Genomic DNA, 24060 nt, shown 5'->3' on the forward strand with positions numbered 1-24060 from the left:
TCAAATGTCTATACACCAGTGCACAGAGTATGAACAGTAAACAGGGTGAACTAGAAATTCAAGTTAATGAGGGCAGATATATTGTTGCCATTATAGAAACATGGTGGGACGAAACCCACAAATGGAACACACAGCTAGAGGGATTTAAATTATTTAAAAGAAGCAGACCAAATAAAAGAAGAGGTGTGCTTTGAAGGAGCAGGCAGGACAGCGAAGTTAAGCAAACTTAACTTTATTAGGAACCAGGCAAACAACAGAAGAACATTGCTCTTATTTATACTCGCAGCTGTCAACGTTTGGCCAATCAGGGCTGAGCCGGTTTCCCGCGCCGTTCGCTTCCGCCAATCGGAGTCGGCTGGTTTTGACAGCTCGGAGCTGTCATCGGTAGCGCGTGCTGTTGCCAGATGATTCTGACAGCCGAGAGCTGTCAGACAGTGGGCGCCTGCGTAGTTCTGTCCGGCAGCTTTTGACAGCTGTCAAAAGCTGCCGCGGCTTTTACCTCAGCCCTGCTGGTTTATGTACATTCTTAATGTTTACGTTATTAAACATGTGAATACATAACACCCCTTACCCCTCCCTCTGATTGAGTTGACGTTTCCCCGATTGTTTCTTTTTTGGGTTTCCCCATTCGAAGTCTTCCAAATAGGTGGGGGTCTTTTTATTCTATCGGAGCATCGGGGGATTGTCTCTTCTGGTCGTTCCCTTTCCCCAGGTGTATTGGGATCTGGCTCGGGGGGCAGGGGGCTTGGCTCTGTCGTTTCAGAGTTCCTTTGTGGGTTTTGTTGTGGTCCAATTTGTTCGGGGGGGTTTTGGTGTGAGGGCATTTGCGGCGGCGGTTCTGACTGCATTTCATAGTTCCCCCTTCCCCCCATATTTTGCGGGCTGTGTTGCCATAGTTGGTCAATGTGCCTGCGGATGTGGGTATTGTTCCCAGTGTCGATGACGTAAGATAGGGGACCTGCTTGTTCTATGACGACCCCCTGTGTCCACTTATTGCCGCCTCCGTAGTTCCTAGCCCAGACAGCTTGCCCGGTGCTGAGAGTTCTGTACCGGAGGGGAAGCTCTGGGTCTGGTGGGGATCTATCAGGATGTAAACGGTCCAATCTGGTAGTCAGTCGTTTGCCCCAGCGGAGTTCTGCTGGAGACTTCCCAGTAGTCGTGCAGGGGGTGGTGTGTTGTGCTAATCACCTCAGCCAAGCCGTTCGTCGAGGGGTGAAACGGAGCCGTGGTGGTGTGCCTAATAGAGTTCACCGTTGTGAAACTCTGGAATTCGTGGGAAGTAAATTGGGGGCCGTTATCGGAGACTAATACATCCGGAAGCCCATGTGTGGCAAACAACCCCCTTAAAACTTGTATTGTGGATGCAGAGGTTGTGCTCGTAACTGGGGCCACCTCTAGCCACCTAGAATAACTATCTACGACTATTAGGAACATTTGTCCCTGGAATGGACCTGCAAAGTCTAAATGGACGCGTGACCAGGGTTTCTTGGTTGTTTCCCATCTGTGTATGGGAGCTTGGGGCTGAGCTGCTCTGACAAGTTGGCAGGGATAACACCCAGCCACATATGACTCTATTTGCCTGTCGAGGCCGGGCCACCAGACGTAGCTTCTGGCCAAAGCTTTCATCTTGACAGTGCCCGGGTGACCTTCGTGGAGGCTTTCTAGGACTTTTAATCTGTGTTTTTCAGGTATTATTACCCTGCTGCCCCATAATAAACATCCCTGATGGGAGGATAATTCTTTTTGTTTTAGAACGTAAGGTTGGAATTCTGGGTCTGGGGGTGTGGATTGCCAGCCTGAAGTGACGTAGCCTAAGACTCTGCCCAGGATTTTGTCCGCAGCTGTGGCTGCAGAAATGTCCCTGACCGATAATGGGCATTCTGGCAGTTCGGATATAGCTAGGATCTTCCCAGCTGGTGCGGGGTCTGGGTCAATTACTGGTAGGGGGAGTCTGCTAAGCCCGTCTGCATGACCCATGCTTTTCCCTGGTTTGTATTCTAATGTGAATGAATAGGCTGACAAAAAGGTGGACCATCTGAGGATGCGGGGGGATAATATCTGGGGCGTCTGTTTGTTTACTGTAAAAATCCCTAATAGGGGCTTATGATCCGTAAAAATGGTAAATTGGCGACCATAGAGGTAGTCGTGAAACTTTTTCACGCTAGCTACTATGGCTAAAGCCTCTTTATCGATTTGAGCGTAGTTGCGCTCAGGTTTTGACAACGTTCTGGAATAGAACGCTACAGGGGTTTGTGTTCCCTCCTTAGTTAAGTGGCTCAGGACTGCTCCAATGCCGTAGGGAGAGGCATCACATGCCAAACATAAGGGTAGCTGTTCGTTGAACAGTGCCACCGTAGCGTTGCTGGTCAATAAGTTTTTTAGAAGTTTAAAACTTTCGTCGTGCTGAGGGGACCAAACCCAGGGTTTGCCTTTGTCTAATAGCCTATGGAGGGGTTCAGCGATTGAGGCTTTGTGAGGCAGGAAGGTATGGTAGAAATTAACTAACCCCAGAAAGGCTTGCAGTTCCTGCTTATTCTTTGGGATGGGCGCTGTTTTTATGGCTTTTATTTTAGATTCAGTGGGGTGAATTCCCTTTGCATCAATTTTAAACCCTAGGAATTCCGTTGAGGGTACCCCTATGGAGCATTTGTCTCTTCTTAATTTGAGGCCAGCCTTTCTGAACCTATGGAGCACATTTGTTAGTTTGTCTGCTAAGTCGTTTTCTGATTCCCCTGCAATTAGGATGTCATCAAAATATGGGCAGACCCCAGGGATCCCTTTTAGTGTTTTTTCCATGATTTCTTGGAAGATCCCTGGGGCTGCAGAGATGCCGAATTGAAGGCGGTTAATTTTGAACGCTCCCTTGTGCGTGACAATTGTCTGTGCTAAGGCGGTGTCAGGGGTGACAGGCAGCTGTAAGTACGCCTGCGCCAAGTCTAACAGCGAAAATGGCACCTGACTTAATGGCCACGAGGATGTCTTTGACAGCCGGGACCGGGTAGGCATGGGCGTTTAGTGCGCGGTACAGGGTCGCTTTATAATCAGTGCATAATCTGATTTGGCCATTGGGCTTGATTGGGGTCACTATGGGTGTTTCCCATTCGGCCCCTTCTACTGGTTCTAAAACTCCCAAAGTAACTAGCCGATCTAGTTCGTTTTCTATTTTTTCTCTCAAGGCGAAGGGAACTCTCCTAGCCTTGATTCTGATGGGCATTACATTAGGGTTCAGTTTTAGCGATACTGGGGGTCCTGTGTATCTTCCCAGCGAGCTGTCAAAAACGTCCGCGAATTGAAGGCAGACGGATTCTAAGTTTGACAGCTGAGTGGCGTTGACGCCTGTCAGCGCTATCCCTAGTGCCTCGAACCAGTCCAGCCCTAGCAGGCTGGTCCTGTTTTCCTGGGTGACTAGTATAGTAAGGGGTCCCTTAAATTGTCTAAACTCCGTTGGGACTGAGGCCTTTCCCCGGAGCTTAATGGGCGTTTTTTGAAAATCCGCTAGGCGGAGTTTAGTGGGACGTAAGGCAGGCTGTTGCTGGCTGCGGTTACAAATGTCCTTGTAAGTTTGCCAAGAAATGAGAGAGACGGAGGACCCAGAGTCCACTTCCATCTCGCAAGGGATTCTGTGAATTAGAACGTCCACCTTGACTTTGGGCTTAAGGGTGCTGTGGACCGTATGCTCCCTCGCTTTTCCCTTTACATTTTGCACTAGGGGTTTGGACTTTTGTCTTTCCCTGGGAGTGGGTCGGTTCGTACCTGCAGACGTCACCTCCAATTCATGTAGGTTTTCTCGGCTCCGGCTACGGCACACGGCTTTGAGGTGACCTGTTTTTCCGCATCCATGGCACTTGGCACTGCGGAACCGGCACGATGCTCTCGGGTGGCTTCCGCCGCAGCTGGCACATTTAGCTCTGTTAGGCTGGTAGCTAGTGCTCTTGTTGTTGGAAGGGCCCCCTCGGCTGTTGCGCTGAAGCCTGAGCTTCTCGAACCGCCGCTGCACGGCATCGATGTCCATGGAGATGTCGTCGTCCTCTGGTCCGCTGAAGGTGCCGTCCTCCTGGTGCACGGACCCACTGGGCCCGCTATCAGGGGAACGTTGGTTGTCGCCGTGGCTGTCTTCGTAGGCGATGACTTCCATGGCCACTTCAGCCAGCGTTAGAGCGGGTTTGGCGATCAGCTTCCTCCGCAGGCGCTCATCTTTAAGCCCGATGACGATTTGGTCCCGGATTCGGTCCTCTAAGTCGGGGAACCGACACCGCCGTGCAGGGTGTCTGACCCGGGTTATAAAGTCATTAGCGGGCTCGTCAGGAAGTTGTACTCGTCGGGCGAAATTCACCCTCCAGAACAGCTCTGACTTCGTGGGCATGAAGTGTTTGCTCAGCCCCTCAGTGAGCTCTGCGTAGGAGATTGTTGCGATGGGTTCTGGACTGAAGAGTCCCACAGCGGCATCGTAGACGGCGGGCCCGCTGAGCCAGAGGAGGGCGGCTGCTTTAGCCCTATCGTCGGTTATCTTCTTTACCACCAGGTACCCTTCTACCTGGCCTAGATGTGATTCCCAGCATTCTGGGTGGCGAGTGTTGAACTCGCGAATATGGCCATGGTTCGTCATGCTGTCCGGTCGTGGATGCTGCTGCTTGCATTGTGTGGAAGCTAGGCTTCCCGTTAGTGACTTCAGCGAGTGACTAGCTCTGGCTAAGGGAAAAAATCTCTTCTCCCCTTAGGCGGTGACTTCAGCTACGCAAGCAGGCATCCCATCCTCGTTGCCAGTGCTTTGAAGGAGCAGGCAGGACAGCGAAGTTAAGCAAACTTAACTTTATTAGGAACCAGGCAAACAACAGAAGAACATTGCTCTTATTTATACTCGCAGCTGTCAACGTTTGGCCAATCAGGGCTGAGCCGGTTTCCCATGCCGTTCGCTTCCGCCAATCGGAGTCGGCTGGTTTTGACAGCTCGGAGCTGTCATCAGTAGCGCGTGCTGTTGCCAGGTGATTCTGACAGCCGAGAGCTGTCAGACGGTGGGCGCCTGCGTAGTTCTGTCCGGCAGCTTTTGACAGCTGTCAAAAGCTGCCGCGGCTTTTACCTCAGCCCTGCTGGTTTATGTACATTCTTAATGTTAACGTTATTAAACATGTGAATATATAACAAGGTGGAGTTTTGCTCTCTATATAAGAAATAACATCTCTACAGAAATAGAGCGCAACAATGAGAAAACTGTCTTGAATTCATTTGGGTCAATATAAAAGGGGGGAAAATGACATTGCCATAGGTGTATACTATAAGCCGCCCAACAAAACAGAGGAAATAGATGAACTTTTTGCTAGTCAGCTAACTAAGGTATGTAGGAAGCACATCACAATAGTAATGGGGGACTTTAATTACCCTGACATCAACTGGGAGACAAACTTCACCAAGTGGAAGATCAAACAGATTCCTGACAAACCTAGCAGACAACTTTGTCTCCCAAAAAGTAGAGAAGGGAACTAGGGGATTAGCCATATTGGATCTAATCCTCACTAACAGAGATGAAATGATAGAAGGTGTTGAAGCCACAGGAACCTTGGGGGGAAGTGATCATGCAATAGTGGAATTCAACATTATGGAAGCACAAGCAATAGAACATAGTCAGACTAGAGTCTTGGACTTTAAGAGAGCTAATTTCAATAAACTTAGGGCTTGGGAAGGATTCCATGGATGAGAATCCTCAAGGAGAAAACAACTCAAGAAGCTTGGGAAATTTTGAAAAGTGATATAATAAAAGCCCAGTCTAGCACAATACCAACAAAGAAGAAAAATAACAGCTCTCAAAAGAAACCAGCATGGCTGCTTAAAGAACTCTGATAAATTGAAAAATAAAAAGGACAAGTATAAAAAGTGGAAAGGGGTACATAACTAAGGCAGAATATCATCAAATAGCCCGAGCCTGCAAAGATGAAGTGAGGAAATTCTCTGAACTAAGGCTTGCAACAAAAGTCAAAAATACAAAAAAAAGCTTCTTTCAACATGGAAAAAAAAGTGAAGGAAATGATTGGTCCATTAGTGGGGGAAAGTGACAAGAAGGTGACAAGCAACAGGGAGAAAGCAGAACTATTTAACTCATTTTTTGCATCTGTCTTTACACAAAGGGAAAAAAGAGTCCAACCTATCAAAAACAGTGCCATAAAAAACAGAATAGAAACACAAGTTAAGATAGGCAAAAAAATGGTAAGTGAGCACTTGTCCAGTGTAGACGAGTTCAAATGACCAGGTTCTCAAGGAACTGGCAGATGTGATCTCAGAACCACTGAACTATATTTTTCAAAGATCCTGGAGCACTGGGGAACTACCAGATGACTGGAAAAGAGGTGATGTAGTTCCCATCTTCAAAAAGGGAAAAAACATGGATCCAGGAAATTACTGACCTATCAGCCTGACCTAAATACCTGGGAAGATTCTGGAAAAGATAATCAAACAATGAATCAGCGAGCACCTAGAGGCAAACAAAGTCATTACTAAAAGCCAACATGGGTTTGTCAAAAACAGATCATGCCAGACAAATCTTATTGCATTCTTTGACCAAGTGACAAAATTTGTGGACCCCTGTGAATATAATTTACTTGGACTTCAGGAAGGCATTTGATAAAGTAGATCACAACTTACTACTTGATAAGATAGAAAAATGTGGGTTAGACAGTATCAGATGGATTCATAGCTGGCTGACCGGACATGCTGGCAGGAATAGCCAACACTCCAGAAGACAGGCTTAAGATACAGGAGGATCTGGACAGACTTGAACACTGGACGCTATCTAACAAAATGAAGCTCAATGCTGAAAAAGTAAGGTTCTACATTTAGGCAAGAAAACCCAAATGTACAGGTATACTGTAGTATAGGTGGTACCTTGCTCAATAGTAGTAACTGTGACAGGGATTTCAGAGTCCTAGTGGACAATCACTTCAATATGAGCCAGCAGTGTGCTGCAGCTGCCGAAAAAAAGCCAACACAATTCTAGGCTGCATTAACAGAGGGATAGAATCAAGATCACATGAAATATTAATATCACTTTACAGTACAATGACTTGGTAAGGCCACATTTGGAATACTGCATCCAGTTTTGGTCATCATGATGTAAAAAGATGTCAAGACTCTAGAAAGAGTATAGAGAACAGCAGCAAAGATGATTAGGGGACTGGAGGCTAAAAACATATAAGGAATGCTTGCTGAATTAGGTATGTCTAGTTTAATGAAGAGAAGGACGAGGGGGAACATGATAGCAGTGTTTCAATATCTCAGGGGCTGCCACAGAGAAGAGGGAGTCAAGCTATTCTCCAAAGCACCTGAAGGCAGGACAAGAAGCAATGGATGGAAACTAATCAAAGAGAGAAGCAACCTAGAACTAAGGAGAAACTTCCTGACAGTTAGAACAATTAACCAGTGGAACAACCAGTGGAACAACCTCCAGAAGCGGTGAATGCTCCAACACTGGAGGTTTTTAAGAAGAGACTCACAGCCATTTGTCTAAAATGGTATAGGGTTTCCTGCCTGAGCAGGGGGTTGGTCTAGATGACCTCCAAGGTCCCTTCCAACATTATTATTATTGTTGTTATTATTGATCATCACACAGTCAGCCAGATGTTCAGACTTGATTTGGCATTTTTGTCTACCTATCGAGTCCTTACCAAGGATCTAGGATAGGCAGATGTGGATGTTTGATGGTATTACAGATATCATCGCAGGATGGAAGCAGTTCCTAGTAAGGCTGCCTTTTGCCTTTGGCGAATTTGTCAATGCCAATGGTGTTTAAGTGGTGCTCCAGTTTTGGGATTGAACCCAAGGCACCTATTACTATTGGTACTACCCTTGCTTGCCTTTGCCACAGTCTTTCTATCTCTATTTGTAGGTCTTTGTATTTTGTTATCTTCTCCAGTTCTTTCTCGTCTGTTCTGCTGTCTCCAAGCACTGCCACATCCACTATCCAGATTTGTTTGTCTTTCTTATCGACAGTAATATAATAATCACATCAGTGATGCCCTCGACGTGATGTCCCGTTGCCTGGAAGCGGTCCGGGAATGGATGGGGAGGAACAGGCTTCAACTCAACCCGGACAAGACTGAATGGCTGTACATACCGGCATGTCAGGATATTCAGAGTATTCCATCCCTTAATATTGGGGGCGAGTTATTGCCCCCCGTAGATAGGGCTCGCAACCTGGGTGTCCTCCTAGATTCACAGCTCTCCTTAGAAGATCACATAGGAGCTGTGACTAGGGGGGCTTTCACTCAGGTTCGTCTGGTGCGCCAGCTACGACCCTATCTGGACCTGGATGCCTTGCGTACAGTCACCCATGCACTTGTGACCTCTCGTCTTGACTACTGCAACGCTCTTTACATGGGGCTGCCCTTGAGAACCACTCGGAAGCTTCAGCTGGTACAGAGTGCAGCTGCACGAACACTTTTGGGGGCTTCCCGATACTCCCATATTACACCTCTCCTCCGTGAGCTGCACTGGCTTCCAGTTGCCTTCCGAGTGAAATTCAAGGTGCTAGTGATGACATACAAAGCCCTACATGGCATGGGTCCAGATTATCTACGGGAACACCTACTGCCAGCGTCAACACCCCTCCGTCCTGTGCGCTCCCACAGAGAGGGCCTCCTCAGGGTGCCACCGGTCAGAGAATGCCGGCTGGTGACCCCCAGGGGGAGAGCATTCTCGGTGGGTGCGCCAATCCTTTGGAACTGCTTGCCAGCCGAAATCCGGATGGCCCCCGACCTTCGCACCTTCCGGCGTGACTTAAAAACCTATCTATTCCAGCAAGCTGGCCTGGCCTGATAGATTTGGGGTTTTATTTGTTTTATTATTGCTTTATTGTATACTTACTTTGCTCTGTACACCGCCCTGAGTCCTCCGGGAGAAGGGCGGTATATAAAACAAATAAATAAATAAAATAAATAAATAGTTTGTCCATAGGCATGCATGTCTGTAAGTCACGGGTATCAAACTCGATTGTGTCACATGACATGTATTGTGACTTTTTTTTTGCCTTTGTGGAGCTGGGGTGGGTGTGGCCCGCACGGGATGCATCTGACCCATGGGCCACCAGTTTGACACCTCTGCTCTAAGTGAAGGAAATTGTCATTTTATATTCTAAAGGAATTGTTTTTCTCTTTCCCTCTTGATCATCAATTCCATTATATTGCTTTAAAATTAAGGCTAAAACACAAAGGCCCAAAGAAGCATTCTTGAATTGAAGCAGGATGATGAGTTTGGAGAAAAGCAGAAGCAGTCAGCCAGAAAAATGATCTCACACTCCAACCTCACTAACTTTTTGGAACCAGTTGATAAAGAGAAACAAATTCCATGGAGACCCAGTGGTTTCAAAAGAATAAGTAGAAATTAAACTTCAACCTGCAATTGCTTCCATGACTTTGAAAACCTTGATGCTCAAGTGCTTGGGCAGTTGATGGAGGAGAATGAAAAGAGATTGGTTAAAGTTTTCAGTAGTTGCAAAATAAATAAGGTGTGACTGTTTCCCTTTCTAGAATAGCTTTACTGAGATATAAATTATCCAGTTGTACTTGAGAAATAAACTTATTTGTTTGTTTATATCACTGCTCTACAACTGATGCCTCTTATTCTGTTTGTCCCTCCTTGAATTGTAGCAAGTGGAATATCTGCAGAAGTCGTGGCAGCTGTTGATGTGAATACAGTGGCCAATGAAGTTTATGCACACAATTTTTCTACCACACCACTGTGGCCAAAAACAATTGAGGTAATTGATGCAACTGTTTGGAATCTGTTTATATTTTGATTAAACCTCACTGTCTGCTGAATAAGAAAGTAATTTGTTTTCCCCCCAAAATTTTATTTTATTTCTCTGGCTTTGTAAATGAGGATGAAGAAAACTCACACTACTGTCCCAGTTAAAACAAATGTCTGGTTTCACAGAGCAGGCTGTGCTAAAACGTGATTTGCTTGTTGATGGCTTAACACAGGCTCTCAGGGTTGCAACTCCCTGGGGCATCAGTAGCAATTTAATAGGGGTGGGAGGGTCAGAGTTTTTCTGTAAACCTGGTCATACTGCCAAAGTCAATGAGTTTGTTTTGGGGGGTTTTCAATTTTTGAAACTACAGCATTTGAGAATGCCTGCCTTGCAGATAGTTTAAAGTTTCATAACTAAAAATAAGTAGCAAATCACTTGTTTTACTTCATGGGGACAAATTCAGTTATTATTTAGGGAATCGTGGAACCTCCAAATTTGGCTTAATGTACTGAATAAAAACTAATTATGAATTATAGCCTAGCATGTTGCATGACCCTAGCCACTTTAGGTTCACTCCAGAAAGCCTGATTAAGCAAGCCAAAGCAGATTGTAGGAGTTGATAATGCAACACACCTAAAAGGTTCACTCCACAGGCAGGAATTATTCATTTAGGCAAGCTGTTAAGGCATTCAAAAACTAGAGATAAGGATTTATTGAAAAAGGCCATATCAATGCATTTTGGCAACTATAGTGATTCAGGAACAATCCTGTCTACTGAAACAAGGTTCAGACTCATATATGTTTCTTTCCCATTCTTTGCCTTGGTTCATCTTTTGAATAATTAATCACTCATATTTTTATATCACTAAACTGAAAATATTAAATCATAAAATATTATAATAGAATAGGCAACATGATAGGTAAAATAAGAATAATGAGCAAAAAATGTCGCTAAAGCAGTTTATGTAAGTACAAAAGGCCGAGGAATAAGGGGAAAGATAATGACTCAAATATAAGTTCTTAAAGTTTACCTTGCAGCTTGTTATAAGAAGGAGGTAAGAAAATAAGTTGAAATAGTCCCATTTCCTTCTCTCTCTGCAAGCCCAAGAGTATCCTACATATAATGGGAAATGTTTCAATTATTTCTTCTTTTTTTTAGGGAATAACACTGAAAGAACTCAACAGCTTATCTTTTGATATGATTTTGATGAGTCCTCCTTGTCAGCCCTTTACAAGGTATCTGTGGTTTCTTGGCAACATTATGGAAGTGGTTTGCCATTATTTTCTTTTGGGGTATTTTCTCAATTTTTCAACATAAACTGAGGCAAAGTCCTAGGCCAGATGCTGGCCCAAACGCACCAAGCTGTTTCAGTGCCTGTCTCTGGTCTCTCTTCTCCTAGTGTGCTGTGCTAAAATTGGCTCTTTTATTCTAGTTATGTTAAACTCACATATTGGTGTTCTGGTTAATGAAAAAATCTTCCAGCTAAAAGGCCAAAGCAAAATGACTATTTTGCAGTAAAAATATTTTTATGTAACATATTTGCATTTAATGGAACATCATGATAGCCTTCATTTCTACACTGCATGGGTTTTCATTTCCACTCACTAGAGCCTTTTGTATTTTTTTTTTAATTCCATTTATATCCCGCCCTTCTCCGAAGACTCAGGGCGGCTTACAAGCTTAGCAGTAGCCTTCATTCTATGTATATGCCTGCTTATTGAAAGAGTGTTAGTGTTGCAGCCCTCTGGCTACTGAACTAATTCTCATCTAACAATCATCACAGTTTGAGCTAAAGATTCTTAGCATATATGCAACTAGACACACGAATTCTGATTCAGCTCAAATAGTTGATGTAAGAAAATACTGTTTTTAGAATCAGAATTATAAATTCTTCCCATTTTGTGCACAGACGTTAAACACACTGGCTTTTTAGTTTTTCTTCTTTAACTTTTATCCACAGAATTGGTCGACAAGGTGATATTTCTGACCCTAGGAGCAAAAGTTTTCTCTATATTCTAGATATTCTTCCAAAGTAAGTATTCATGGCAACTCTTCTCCTCTAACATTACTGGGTAAGATTCCTGATATCATTATGTCTATATTTTAAAGACTATACCACTTTCCACAGTGAGCTGTAGATTTGTATAATTTTATGGATCAGGCAGATCATAGATTTATATTGTTACAGAGTTGCCTAAGAAAACATGTTAAAAAGAATGTAAAACTTGTATTTCTGATGAAATGTTGAACATGAGAAATGATACCATACAATTATCATGTTTTAGGAAACACAGTTTTGTAGTGAGCCTGTATAGGTGCAGCCATCATCTCTTCTTTTTTGAAAATAGCATATGGCATGTGAATTTGACCTGATTTGCCAATGCAGCATATGATTCCTATTTGTCTGGTCTTTTTTGGTACCTATGAGCAAGATTGGCAGAGATTGGAAAGTGTTGTTTTCTATCATAGTCTATTGTATTTCTTTTATAGACATTCAATTTATTGTTACAATAAATTATCAAATATAGTATATTGGTAGTATAGTATATTGCTATACTACCAGTAGTATATTAGCATATTGGTAGTTAGATCTTGATATATAACATCCTACTGTATATAATATGCTTGATAACCAGCATGATATATACATGACGTTGGATTGTCCTAGATTCTAGTTCGGTGAGTGACATGCCATGTGATTTTGGGTGATGTGCCTAGAAGCCAGACTAGAATGTGGTGTATTCCTGTATAACCTTTGGACCCTCTGGAAGTTGTTCTTGTGTGGCCTAAGGAGTCTCTGAAAATGTTGCAAAAACATCCTTGCATGTTTTTTAGAGCTTCCAAAGGCTGTGTGAGAGCATGAACTCTTGCCCAATTTCCAGAAGGATCAGAGGCCAGGCGAAAGCACACCACATTCTTATGTAGCTTCTGTAGCCTCCAAAGAGTAGGAGAAGGTCTTGTGTGATTTGGGGGGACTGCAAAGAGTCTTTTGGAGATTCCGGACTTAAGAATGTGGTGTGTTCTCACATGATCTCTGGAATTCTCTGCCCTCACATGTTCTCTTAGAACTTCCAAAATGCACATGAGAATGGGACATGTTTTCTGCTCTTTTTGGAGGCTACGAGGCTATGCAAAGGCATTTTTCAACGTTTCTAGGCCTTGTGCAACCCAAAACTGCCTTGAATAGTTTTTTTTTCCTGAGAGACAGACAAATTGAAAAATATTTTTTATTTATTTGTTTGTTTATTGTGCCACCCATATCACTAGCCAAGTGACTTTGTTATGAATTGTTTCTCTTCTCTCTCTCTCTCTATCTCTCTCTCTCTCTCTCTTTGTGTGTATGACACACTAGCAGAGTCAAGTTAGTTTTTTCCTGACATGTTGAGCCAAAAACTTTGCCATCATTGTGAATCTAGTCTGTTCCAAAGTCATAGAGATGCATGAGTGCCCACTCTAATCTATCTCTCAGGGTGTTTTATTAATCTCCACTATATTTCCATGCTTTGAAGAAAATCACTTCATTGAAAAGGGTTTTTTAATTTCAAAAATACCCAACATTGTCAAATCTGTATTCTACAAATGAAATGACTATGTTAAAACACTTAACATGCTGCCTATTTAATTATATATTTCTTTTTCACAAACTCAGATATATGATTAAGGAAATGACAAAATAAACATTTTTTGTTTTTGTTTTTCTATGCCTGGAACAGTCTAGTTAATTGTATTGCGTTATCTGGAATTTTAAAAATGCATTTAATCTTTCTTGACCATATGCCCCAGTGAAACAGCAGTTTTAGTCTTAAGGCTCCTAAATTTTGAGACTCTTTAATTGGCCTTCTTCAATTCTTGTCTTCTAGTGGGATAAAAGTTAAAACATTTCTGACTGATTTATTTAACCTGTTGCCAGTAAATTTTCTTTCTGTTTTTAACTGAAATAATGAGATGCAATCTGGGGGTAAGATAAAAAGTAACTAAGCATGATTTTTTTTGTTCCAATTGTTCATATTTATAACTAAAGTTTAAACAAATTGTTTTACAGGCTTACAAGGCTGCCAAAATACTTACTTTTAGAAAATGTCAAAGGTTTTGAAACATCTTCTGCCAGGTATATTGGAATTAAACATTAATGCCAATTTTTTGTTGGCAAAAGAGTAAGGAACTAATAAAATTATACAATGGGTATTTTCAGATTGGAAAAAGTGTAACATTGCCAATTCTTGGAACATGGAGATTAACATATAATACCTTATTGTATTTAAAAATAATAAAAAATCCTAATTCATAGAATTGACGCTGCAAGATTAAACTGTTTTAGATGAGATGCAGTGATAGTGTAGCTATATTTATATATTATATATTTATATATTAGAATTAATATTTCTATTGTAAAATTTGAGGGCATCCTAGCTTTTTATTTTAAGAAGGCAAGAGATCTTATGTTCAAATTAAAACATTAACTTCTGCTTAGCCGTATGAGGAAAAGCTGCAGAGATTCGATCTGTTCCTTGCTCTCCTTTTTCTACAGATACTGAAATACAGACAAAAGTTCTTTATTTCAGGATAAATAGGATGGGCAGCTAATTTTCATGAAGGTTGTACACCGCCCAGCCCAAGTAACTAAGCTGAATTCACGCTTCATGGTTGTTGTTTTTAGCTTAGTGCTGTCGGGATGTCAGTCGTTGTAGTTCATGATTGTTTTATGAACCAAGATGACTATCTCTTATTGTAAAGGTATTAATTAATTACAGTATCTGAATCCAATCAGTATAACAGTAGTGAAAAAAATTGTATTTAGATAACATTGGATATTCATTCATAACAGTGGAATTCATGGTTTTGTTTTATTGTCATATTGCCAGGGATGAACTTATACGAACACTAAAAAAGTGTGGATTTATATATCAAGAATTTCTGTTGTCCCCAACTTGTGTGAGTAATGTCATTGTTAAAATTGTTCAGTTCAAAATTTTTCTGTTGATTCACTTACTTTGTAGAGGTGCTGATCTTTACATATTGTTTCTCAGCCCCAAATTATTTCTACCAGAGTTTGTTCCTGGATTATGTCATCAAAATGGAATTCTCATCTTGTAGAGATGTTGATACAGAAACATTTCTTGGAGTAGAAGAGCAACAGAGACAAATTCTGAATTCTTCCTCATTGACCATACTGGTTAGAGTTGAAATCTAAAATATAAGATCCGCAAATTAGATATATGTGGTTATCATATTGGGACTCAGGATATTGGGACTCAGAAATATAATGATGGAAGGATTTGAAGTTGTCCCTATTTCAACTAGAGTGGCAGATAATTGTCAACAGATTAAGACAACATGATCCAGCTTTGTTTATATAATGAAATGGCTGTTGTGCCTCAGACTAAAATCCTTCTCTGTTTTGTGAGGAAGAAGGGAAAGGTATTTGTGTGTTAGAGAAAGAGAAATAGAAAGGAGGAGGGGAGGCAGGATGGGCCAGGAGAAAAAGGATTCATCCAATTTGTGGTGAGAAAGAAAGGGATGATTGAGTTAAGGGAAATCAAAGAACCTTTAAAATAGTGGATTTGGACTTATGCATATACATGAACCTGTCCTTTCAGATGCAAGGACTTATTCACCACATATTCCCAAGAAAACCAGGGAAGTTTTGCTCTCTCTTTCCTTTATTGTGATGCAGATTACTGCTTTTCTGTTGTGATTGCTAAAAATGCAGTCTTCTTCAGAGTCCATGGAAGGAGAGGGAAGCATTTATTTTTTCCCCTCCAGCCATCTTGTTCCTGAATGATGTTTTTCTTCACTGCTAACAGTCAAGTGGAGAAATGAACTAGGGATTTTCAAGCAGGAAAGAGGGCATTAAGCCCACAGGATGCCTGTGTTGGTTTTTTTCTGAATTTAATCTGAAATATATTTCACAAGTGTGGAAATAGTGATTGGTGTGATGAACTTCCACGGTGAATATTAAAGCCAGCTCTACCATTTTGTTATTGTAAGGCCTGGAATTTTGATAATGCAACCACTGTGCTGATCACAGAAACCATTGTGACTTACTGAGTTCTTTAATTACAGATTGGGATTCCAAATTCAAGACTGAGGTACTTTTTGATTGCAAGACTCCATTCAGAGCCCTTTTCTTTCCTAGCACCTGGAAAGGTGAGACTACCTTTTCATCATTAAACACAAAATCTACTGGTTGCAATAATCTCAAACTTACAGTCATCTGTGAATGGAAATTTAAGAATGCTCCAGACATATGTTGTTGAATTATCCTAAGCTGTTTAAAGGAATGGAAGAACTTTGCATCTTGAAGATGGCTAGTGTCGTGCAGCCTGCTTTAATATGGTACCTGTCAAATACAACCTATCAAAAAAGTATAGTCAAGCATGGTGCTTTTTAGTTATGTTAGAACTGCAATTTCCAGAAATCCCTGCAAGAAGAAATGATTAAAGAGTATAGCATGCAAACTTGAGGTTCCCAATGGCTTGTTCCTGTTCATTTTGTTGTACTAAATTGCTGTTTAACTTGATATGAATGCATGAACTGTTTTTTCTGTAGGAATCTCTTGTTAAAAGGCACTTGGAAGGATTTTGTTATTTTATTTTTTTGCAGAAAAGAACTTGAAACTGCTTTCATGGAGCAACCAAATTTAGTTGTTAAGGGCACATTGAAACATTGTTCAAAATCACCCACAAACCCAATTTTGGACTCTTTACCACATGAATGAAGAATACCCATTCAGTACACTAATAATAATAATCAGAATAGAGACGAATGGGACCTTGGAGGTCTTCTAGTCCAGCTCCCTGCTCAAGTAGGAAACAACAAAGAGTTTCTCTATAATTACTGGACTTTATTATTAGACTATAAATGTTAGACTTCTGCACTACTTGGTGAATATTGTATGTAAATATTTTGAATGAAATTTGCACATCATGTGTGCATATGAACAACGTTTAATTAAATACCTGAAAAACAAATAGAAGCTAAGACAAATTCAAGGTTGGTTCATGTTGTCAGGGAACAAGGGTACCAATTTAATATTTGTAAATAATTCATCAATTCAGGTGATTAACCAATATCACATTAGGCATCCTTTACATGATGACCAGCTTCACTGTTAGATTCCATATACTGCTTGCCCAAAACGGTGTTTGCTAATATAGCTGGAGGATACTGGATGAGAAAAGTTGGTTTATAAAATAAAATTTAATTTCTTTGAAAATATTTGATAACTGATAATCTTAGAAAAGGGTTCTTACTCAATAACCTTATACATACTGACTGATTTAATATATGACACTGAAATGCATTTCATTTGTTATATTGAATAAAGTAGAGTTTGCTAAGTTCACACATTGCTCTAAGCAGTGTGTTATGGCTTGCAACCACAGTCCTTGGTGCACAAAATACAGTAAACCCAAACCAAATGAAGTTTAGTTCCATGCATGAACCTGATCTGCATATGTTGTCATCCTTGTTAAAATAAAATTTGAAATTTCCTTTGAATGTTTGTGAATATAATACTTTCTAATTTGTTGCTCATTTTTCTTCAAACAGATTTTGACTGATTTCCCAAGCCAGGAAAGAAAGAATTCAAAGACATATAAAGATGCTGCAGCTGTGGCTGAAACTGGTTCTCAAGGACTTAGGAAAGACCTCAGTTCTTGTCTTGATGCTAATGGAAAGGGGGAGTTTCTGTATAAACTTGAAACAGAGACAGAATTGGAAAGAAAACAGCAATGGGACAACAATCTGTCTTTACAGATGCTCAAAGGTTTTCTCCAAGATGATAGAGAAGAGCTGAGTCAGTACTTCTTACCATTGAAGTCCCTGCTACGTTATGCTCTCCTATTAGATATTGTCAAACCCACTTGCAGAAGATCTACATGTTTCACAAAAGGGTAAGTTCATGTGAATGAACCTGTTTATTCATTTGGTCTAGTTTTCAGAATAAAAATGTTTTCTTCACATCTTTTTTTAAAAAAACTTAGCCAATAAGCCAAAGCATAGTTCTCCTATATTAATTTATCCCAATCATTTAAAAGATATACCCAGAAGAAGATTCACAGATAAGATTGCCATATTTAATGATCTTTCCAAGGAATCATCTATGTTTCATAAAAGGAAAGACTTGCTAGTAGCTATTGGTAAAGATATCTGTTGTTTCATTTCATTATAGTGTTTAGGACAATGAAGTAAGGGTGGGGAACTGAACCAGGAAAGGGTGGGAAATGAGAATTGGCTTCTTTCCACTCATGTTCTCCAGATGCCCAGAAGAAGACCAGATAGCATCATAGTAGAGGGAAGGAATCCCTTTCTGAATTACAATGTCTTGCTGCTCGCTTTGTCAAAGATTCATCCATGGGGAGCAAGAGGGAGCTACTTCTAGTGGTCTGAATTATTGTGTGTGGTTTAAAGATTGTTTAGCCTTGGAGATTTGCCAGTGAATTTTGTAAAGTGCTTTGCAGGGGATTGCAACTACTAAACAATTGAGCAAAAGAGATCTGCTTCCATTACAGTGTTAGACCTTCAGGCAACTTTTCATTACTATGCCAAATACACAGGATGACTTTGGATCCTTTTTTAAAAAAGTAATATTATTTTTGTATTCCAAGTCAATCTTGTAATATGAAGTGCATGTTACCTGCAGTTTCTGTCCTCAGAAAGTGTGCAGTGCAGGGGAAAGGTGCAGGCTCTGTTATTTAGAGATCCTACTCCTTTTTTTCTTTCTCTTTCGTTCAGCCTTTGATTGTATAAAACAGTAATTTAAATTTGCCTAGCTTTCTATGTCTCCTTTACTGGAATCGGTATTTGTCTCTAGCTACAATTCATCTCTCTCTCCCATGCCAGCTTTTATTTTTTTATAGGGGTATGTTTGGTTCTGTTTGCTTGATAACTGTTTCTCAGGTTCTGCTTGTCCTGTAATTAACAATAAATAACAGCCTGCAAGAAACTGCTGCATAAATGTGTTTATGCCAAAAAAAACAAACCACAGTGGCTCCAGAAAAGGGATACCATTATTTTTAGTGCTTCTGTCTCAAATATCACTGAGCCCAGCATTGTATACATTAGCACTGTGTACATCTGGAAAATGATTTGCAAGAAGTGTTTTGGCTTTGCAAGAACACATCATGATTCTGCTGTTCATTAAAGCAGTCTTTTTCCCCCCCCATGCTTCGACAGCTTACAAAAATGTACCACAATAACCTTTGAGTCACTCAAAGAAAGCCTGATGGCTTTAATGTTCAATACATTTGTGGGCTTGGAAGGCACAAATCACTTCTTCCACATTATTGATTTTATTTATGACCAAACTGGCTGAACTTGCATTCCCTGGCTACTTTTATTAAATTGGTGTTCGGTACCATTAGATGCTTTTATAAGCCATTTGCAAACACAACCTCTCTACTCATCAATGGTGCAAATCTCACAAGAGTTGTAATGTATAACTCTTAATTGATTTAAAGGTATGGACACTATGTAGAAGGAACTGGTTCAGTGTTACAGATGGCAGAAGAAATTCAGGTACAGTGGAACCCTTTATATATTCATGGTTTAATTTTATAATGCAGTTTCTCTGCTTTAGTTAATTTAAAAAAAGATAGAAGTAAAGCTACCAGCAAGAAAAAAGTAAGGCCCTAAATGGCGAGGGTCCAGGATATTTGAGGGAACACCTGCTGCCAGCATCAAGCTCCCTTCGTCCAGTGCGCTCCCACAGGGAGGGTCTTCTCAGGGTGCCGCCGGTTAAAGATTGCCGGCGGGTAACACCCAGGGGTAGGGCCTTCTCAGTGGGTGCACCTGCCCTGTGGAACCAGCTGCCTGCGGAGCTTAGGACTGCCCCCGACCTCTGTTCATTCCGCCGGGACCTGAAGACCTGGCTCTTCGAGCTCTCTGGCCCAGGCTGAGAATTTTTTAATTTTAATTTTAACTGGGTTTTTTATTTTTCTCAGGGTTTTATTTAATCTTTTTAAATTTGTTTTAACGTTTGTATTGATTTTCTTTTAAATGCCCTGTAAACCGCCCTGAGTCCTTCGGGAAAGGGCAGTATATAAATCTAAATAAATAAATAAAAATAAAATAAAATCATATTAAACCGAATACAGGTTGCCTGAAGACATGCACTTAAACTTAGGTATGTTATTTGCTCTTTGAATTAATATATTTAATTATATATAATATTCTATGGAATAATTATAAGTGGTTCAAAATATTTCAAAATCATTCAGATTTGTGAAAAAATGTATATAGTCTTCAGATCGTAATCACTCATTTAGCAACTGTTCAAACTTGTGATGGCACTAAACAAAGGGGTTTTATGACTCGTCTTAAAGGTTCTGGCAGTCACGTTCTTCCCCATAATCACATGATCTCTGCACTCATGATTGCAACATTGAAGTGAGATCTAAGCAGAATATTAATTCCCGTTAAAGAAGCTGTGCTAGCAACTTGGCCTGAAAAATTTTAATTGCAGCAGGAACATAGTATCCTCACTTTGAGCTGAAAATGAGGTCCTCAGTTAACAATCCACACAATCTTCACTTGATAATGGCAGCTGGGCCTGCTGGAATTGCTGTCAGTTAGCAATGTAGTGCTTTATATCTGTTGTGTAGAAATGGCAGTTCTGGTCCCAATTGATATTATAATCTAAGGAATACCTATAAAACTAGTACTGATTTTGAGTGAGAAAGAAAAAAATGGTTAATAGAAATTGATTGTACAAAGAAATTCGTATTTGCAAAAAAAAAATTCATTTTCTCAGATTTGCATACCACTCATCAAATTTTTCTGAAAATTTTTATTCCCATGATATCAGTGTAAAACATATCTTTTAAAGTTAATAGTACAGATTCAATAAGAAACTATCTACAAATGTAGTATTTTTTTTTAAAAAAAATTTCAAATCAAAACAAATGAAGTGAAAACAGAACCAATAAAGAAAACTGCATTTGCATATTAATGTGCACGAATCACTAAGATGATAAATAAAAGCCAACTTTGTATTTAAGGAATAAATTTGCATTTATTAATAGAATTAAATAGACGCATAAGTTAAAGATTGCAGTGAAAACCAAATCTACAATGAATAAAAAGTATAAATCGAAAATGGACAACCTGCCCCTCTCCGAATGTCATGTGATTACATTTCGCAGCATCATTTATCAGTAACTTAGCATAAGAAGAAAGGCATTTTTTACTTCATCCTTCCCATATTAAGAAAAATGCAGATAGTCTTATTTTGTTGGTGCTTGTATTGGGCAGCTGGCTTTCAATTCATTTGTCTTTGCTTTTGTCATACCCTAAAGTCATAAGGAACCAGATCAGAGGGGACCACCGATAAGTGAAATGGGCAAAGGGCCACCAGGCCACAGGTCCTCAAGCTGTATCTCTTGTGTGCATGCATGTTGATGTTATGGGTGGTGTTTGTGGCTTGGAGCTGCTTCCATCTATCAAAAGCATCAGGTCCTGCAGATATCTCTGACTTAGACAGAGTGTTCCAGCTCAGCTCTGCTAGGATTATGGAGCATTGCAAATCATGTTGATGGATGATGAAATAGTGCATGAAAATAAGAATGTTATACTTTAGTCATACATCATGAACAATTTCCCAAAACCTTTTCTACAGCTTGAATCCGTATTTAAATCTTTTGATGATTTGTCTGAGGATGAAAAGCTTAAGAATCTATCAATGCTTCAACTGCGGTATTTTACTCCAAGAGAAATAGCAAATCTGCATGGATTTCCCCCTAAATTTGGTATGTGTTTGGTATTTCTTAAATACAAACCTAAGTAATATTTAGAAATGTGTACACACCAGAAACTCAAATGAAAATGCTTACTATATACTCATATGTAAATTAATCTGCATATAAGACTACCTGTGAAATTGCAACCAAAATTCCAAGAAAAATAGGCCACTACAAATAAGCTGAACTGCAAAATTGTAACCAAGCAGAGAAATAATTTTTCTTTCATTCACAAATTTGTTTTTCACATACCTCACATTCTCTTGCAGTAACAGAATTGTTTGTTTCTTCCATGCTGCTAACAATTTTTAGCTTGAAAGATGTAATATATGACAATCATTGGCAATTTCTAGGCATTGCAATTTACTACCTACTGGAAATGTGTACAGAAAAAGTGGAAAACAATAAATTTTTATGTCATCATTTAAAACTCATGATTTTTTTTATAAATCCAAGTTCTGCTTGTGGAAAACTGAACCCAATTTTGGTAGTATTCTGGAATCAAAAATTTTGGTGTATAGGCAAGTGGTAGGTTATAGTGCATATCGTAGGTTATATATTCTTCAGCAGGCAAAACACTTTTTGAGTTTATTTTAAGTTGTTTGTCCTCATGAACTTTGAATATAATACATTTCTTCTATGGGACCAAAGATTTTAAATTCTGTATTTGTAGTACATTATAAAATGCACATAGTGGTTCACGTGCTCTCTGTGTTTTGGTTCTTTTTATATGTGAAAGAATCATATAGAGGAGAGGAAGTCATATATTATTCTACTTGTCTTATTTTCATTAATAAAATCAGTCTTCTAAGGCTGCTGAAATAACATTGTTATGTTCAATTACGATGTCTGTGCATCTGTGACTAGCTTTTAGAAAGATGACATCAGATTATTCAGAAAATGCTTCTACTGCTAATGTTTTGTCCCCAAGGCTAGCTTAGCTTTCTTCAACCTGGTGCACTTAAAATATGCCTGGCTGCATGCAAGCAGAGCATTATACAGATAATGGTCAGATACATCAGGAAGGCATTAAATTGGATAATGGCTGGGTCAGAATAGAAAAGATGTTGACATACAAGCTTGAGACAGATTTTTCCCTTTTCCAAGTGACAGATTTTGTAGAGCATACCATTTAGTACTGAGGTCATGCTGGAATCCAATTTCTCCACAGTTCAGTGGACATGAATGTAACCAGGAGGAAAAACACTTTAAATGAGGGGGGAAAAATCTTTGCTAAATAGTAGTGAAAAGCAAGAAAGACAAGATGTTCCCTAAAATAGCAAACTTCTTAAAAGAACCACACTTTACCATGCCAAAGAATAACGCTGAAAATATCATGAAATAATCATGCTTGATCGGAGTAATCCATATTTCATGGTTCAGATACTGTTTGTGTTGGCAGTTAAATACCAGGAATTATTAAAAAAAAGAACAAAACCAAACCCCAGGCAATTATTTCAGTTGAAGGATTCTTCCACATTTCTGATAATGTTATAAGTTATAGAGAATACCAAGAAACAGAATGTTTGCCAGTTCTGTATCTGTTTGAAAAACTCAAAATATTCCCAACTCAAGCTTAGTGTCTGGTGTCTATATAAAAACAACAATGCAGTTTTCTTGGCAACAGTACAGGAGGTTGTCTTTGCCTTCTTCTGTAGTAGTGTGTTTGGATTTGTTGGTTGGTTGGTTTTCCAGTCCAGTCTATAATCCAGGTGGTCTCCCATCAAGCATTAAGCAGACTAGCTCTTCTTAGTTTCCAAGCCAAGGTTTTGTTGCTTTCTGCTAAGACGGAATAGGTCCACTCAGAAGTAATTTATGTTGAGTTCAGTTATCTTGCTATCAAGTCAAAGAGGACTGCAGTTCTGTACTCACTAGCCTTAGAATATAAGTCATTGAAGTTATCAGTCTATTTATGACTAAGCCTTTATAGGTTTTCAGTGTCAAAATAATAGCAATAACCATTTTACCTTTGGAATTATGGCTGAAAAAAATAAGTTTTCTCTCTTTTTTAAAAAAATGTTTTAGATTTTCCTGAAAACATTACCATAAAGCAGTGTTACCGTCTACTTGGAAACAGTCTCAGCGTGTTTGTGGTTGCTAAATTAATTTCATTTCTCGTTGAACCTATCACTAAGTGATGAATTGTTCAAGTGAACTTTCTGGAAACAATATACTACATCAGAATGGATTTCTTCCCTGGAAGAGGATTGAATCTTATTACCATGGTATATTTGTGTGGATGCTCATCTTTGTTTATAAAATAAATAATTGTCAAATATATGTTTGTTTTACTATTTGTGAAAATAGAGGGTTTTACTGAAAGTCTTGTGTTAGTATTTTAATTTATGATTATTGGATCCTGAATTTATGAAAAAATAGGAATTGTTTAGTTCAGGGTTTTTCAACCTTTTCACCCATTGTACCACTTTTAGGATATGGCAACAACCGAGTACCACCAGTCGCCTAGCAAGGTGTCAAAAACGTGATGACCCCCCAAAAAAACAACAAAAAAGTGATGAAGTACTGGTAGTCCTCAACTTACAATAGTTCACTTAGTGACTATTCAAAGTTACAATGGCATTGAAAAA

General features: G+C 39.9%; 1 protein-coding gene across 2 annotated transcripts in view; it reads left to right on the forward strand.

The window, feature by feature from the left end:
* The window catches only part of TRDMT1 (tRNA aspartic acid methyltransferase 1), a 30117-nt gene extending 6339 nt beyond the window's left edge, over window positions 1–23778 (forward strand). Inside the window, exons 2-11 of one of the 2 annotated variants that reach the window (XM_081346359.1) lie at window positions 9633–9742; window positions 10893–10969; window positions 11695–11766; window positions 13777–13842; window positions 14597–14666; window positions 15798–15881; window positions 17286–17629; window positions 19196–19253; window positions 21352–21481; window positions 23498–23777. In XM_081346359.1, coding sequence (XP_081202485.1) covers window positions 9633–9742; window positions 10893–10969; window positions 11695–11766; window positions 13777–13842; window positions 14597–14666; window positions 15798–15881; window positions 17286–17629; window positions 19196–19253; window positions 21352–21481; window positions 23498–23610 — 1124 coding nt within the window. In that variant the 3' untranslated portion in view covers window positions 23611–23777. Of the gene's footprint in view, window positions 1–9632; window positions 9743–10892; window positions 10970–11694; window positions 11767–13776; window positions 13843–14596; window positions 14667–15797; window positions 15882–17285; window positions 17630–19195; window positions 19254–21351; window positions 21482–23497 lie in introns of both variants that reach the window. The other variant, XM_081346358.1, reaches the window with a different exon arrangement.
* Window positions 23779–24060: the final 282 nt, after the last annotated feature.

The sequence above is a fragment of the Vipera berus genome, assembly GCF_964194415.1.
Source record: "Vipera berus genome assembly, chromosome: Z".
NCBI classification, from domain to species: domain Eukaryota; kingdom Metazoa; phylum Chordata; class Lepidosauria; order Squamata; family Viperidae; genus Vipera; species Vipera berus.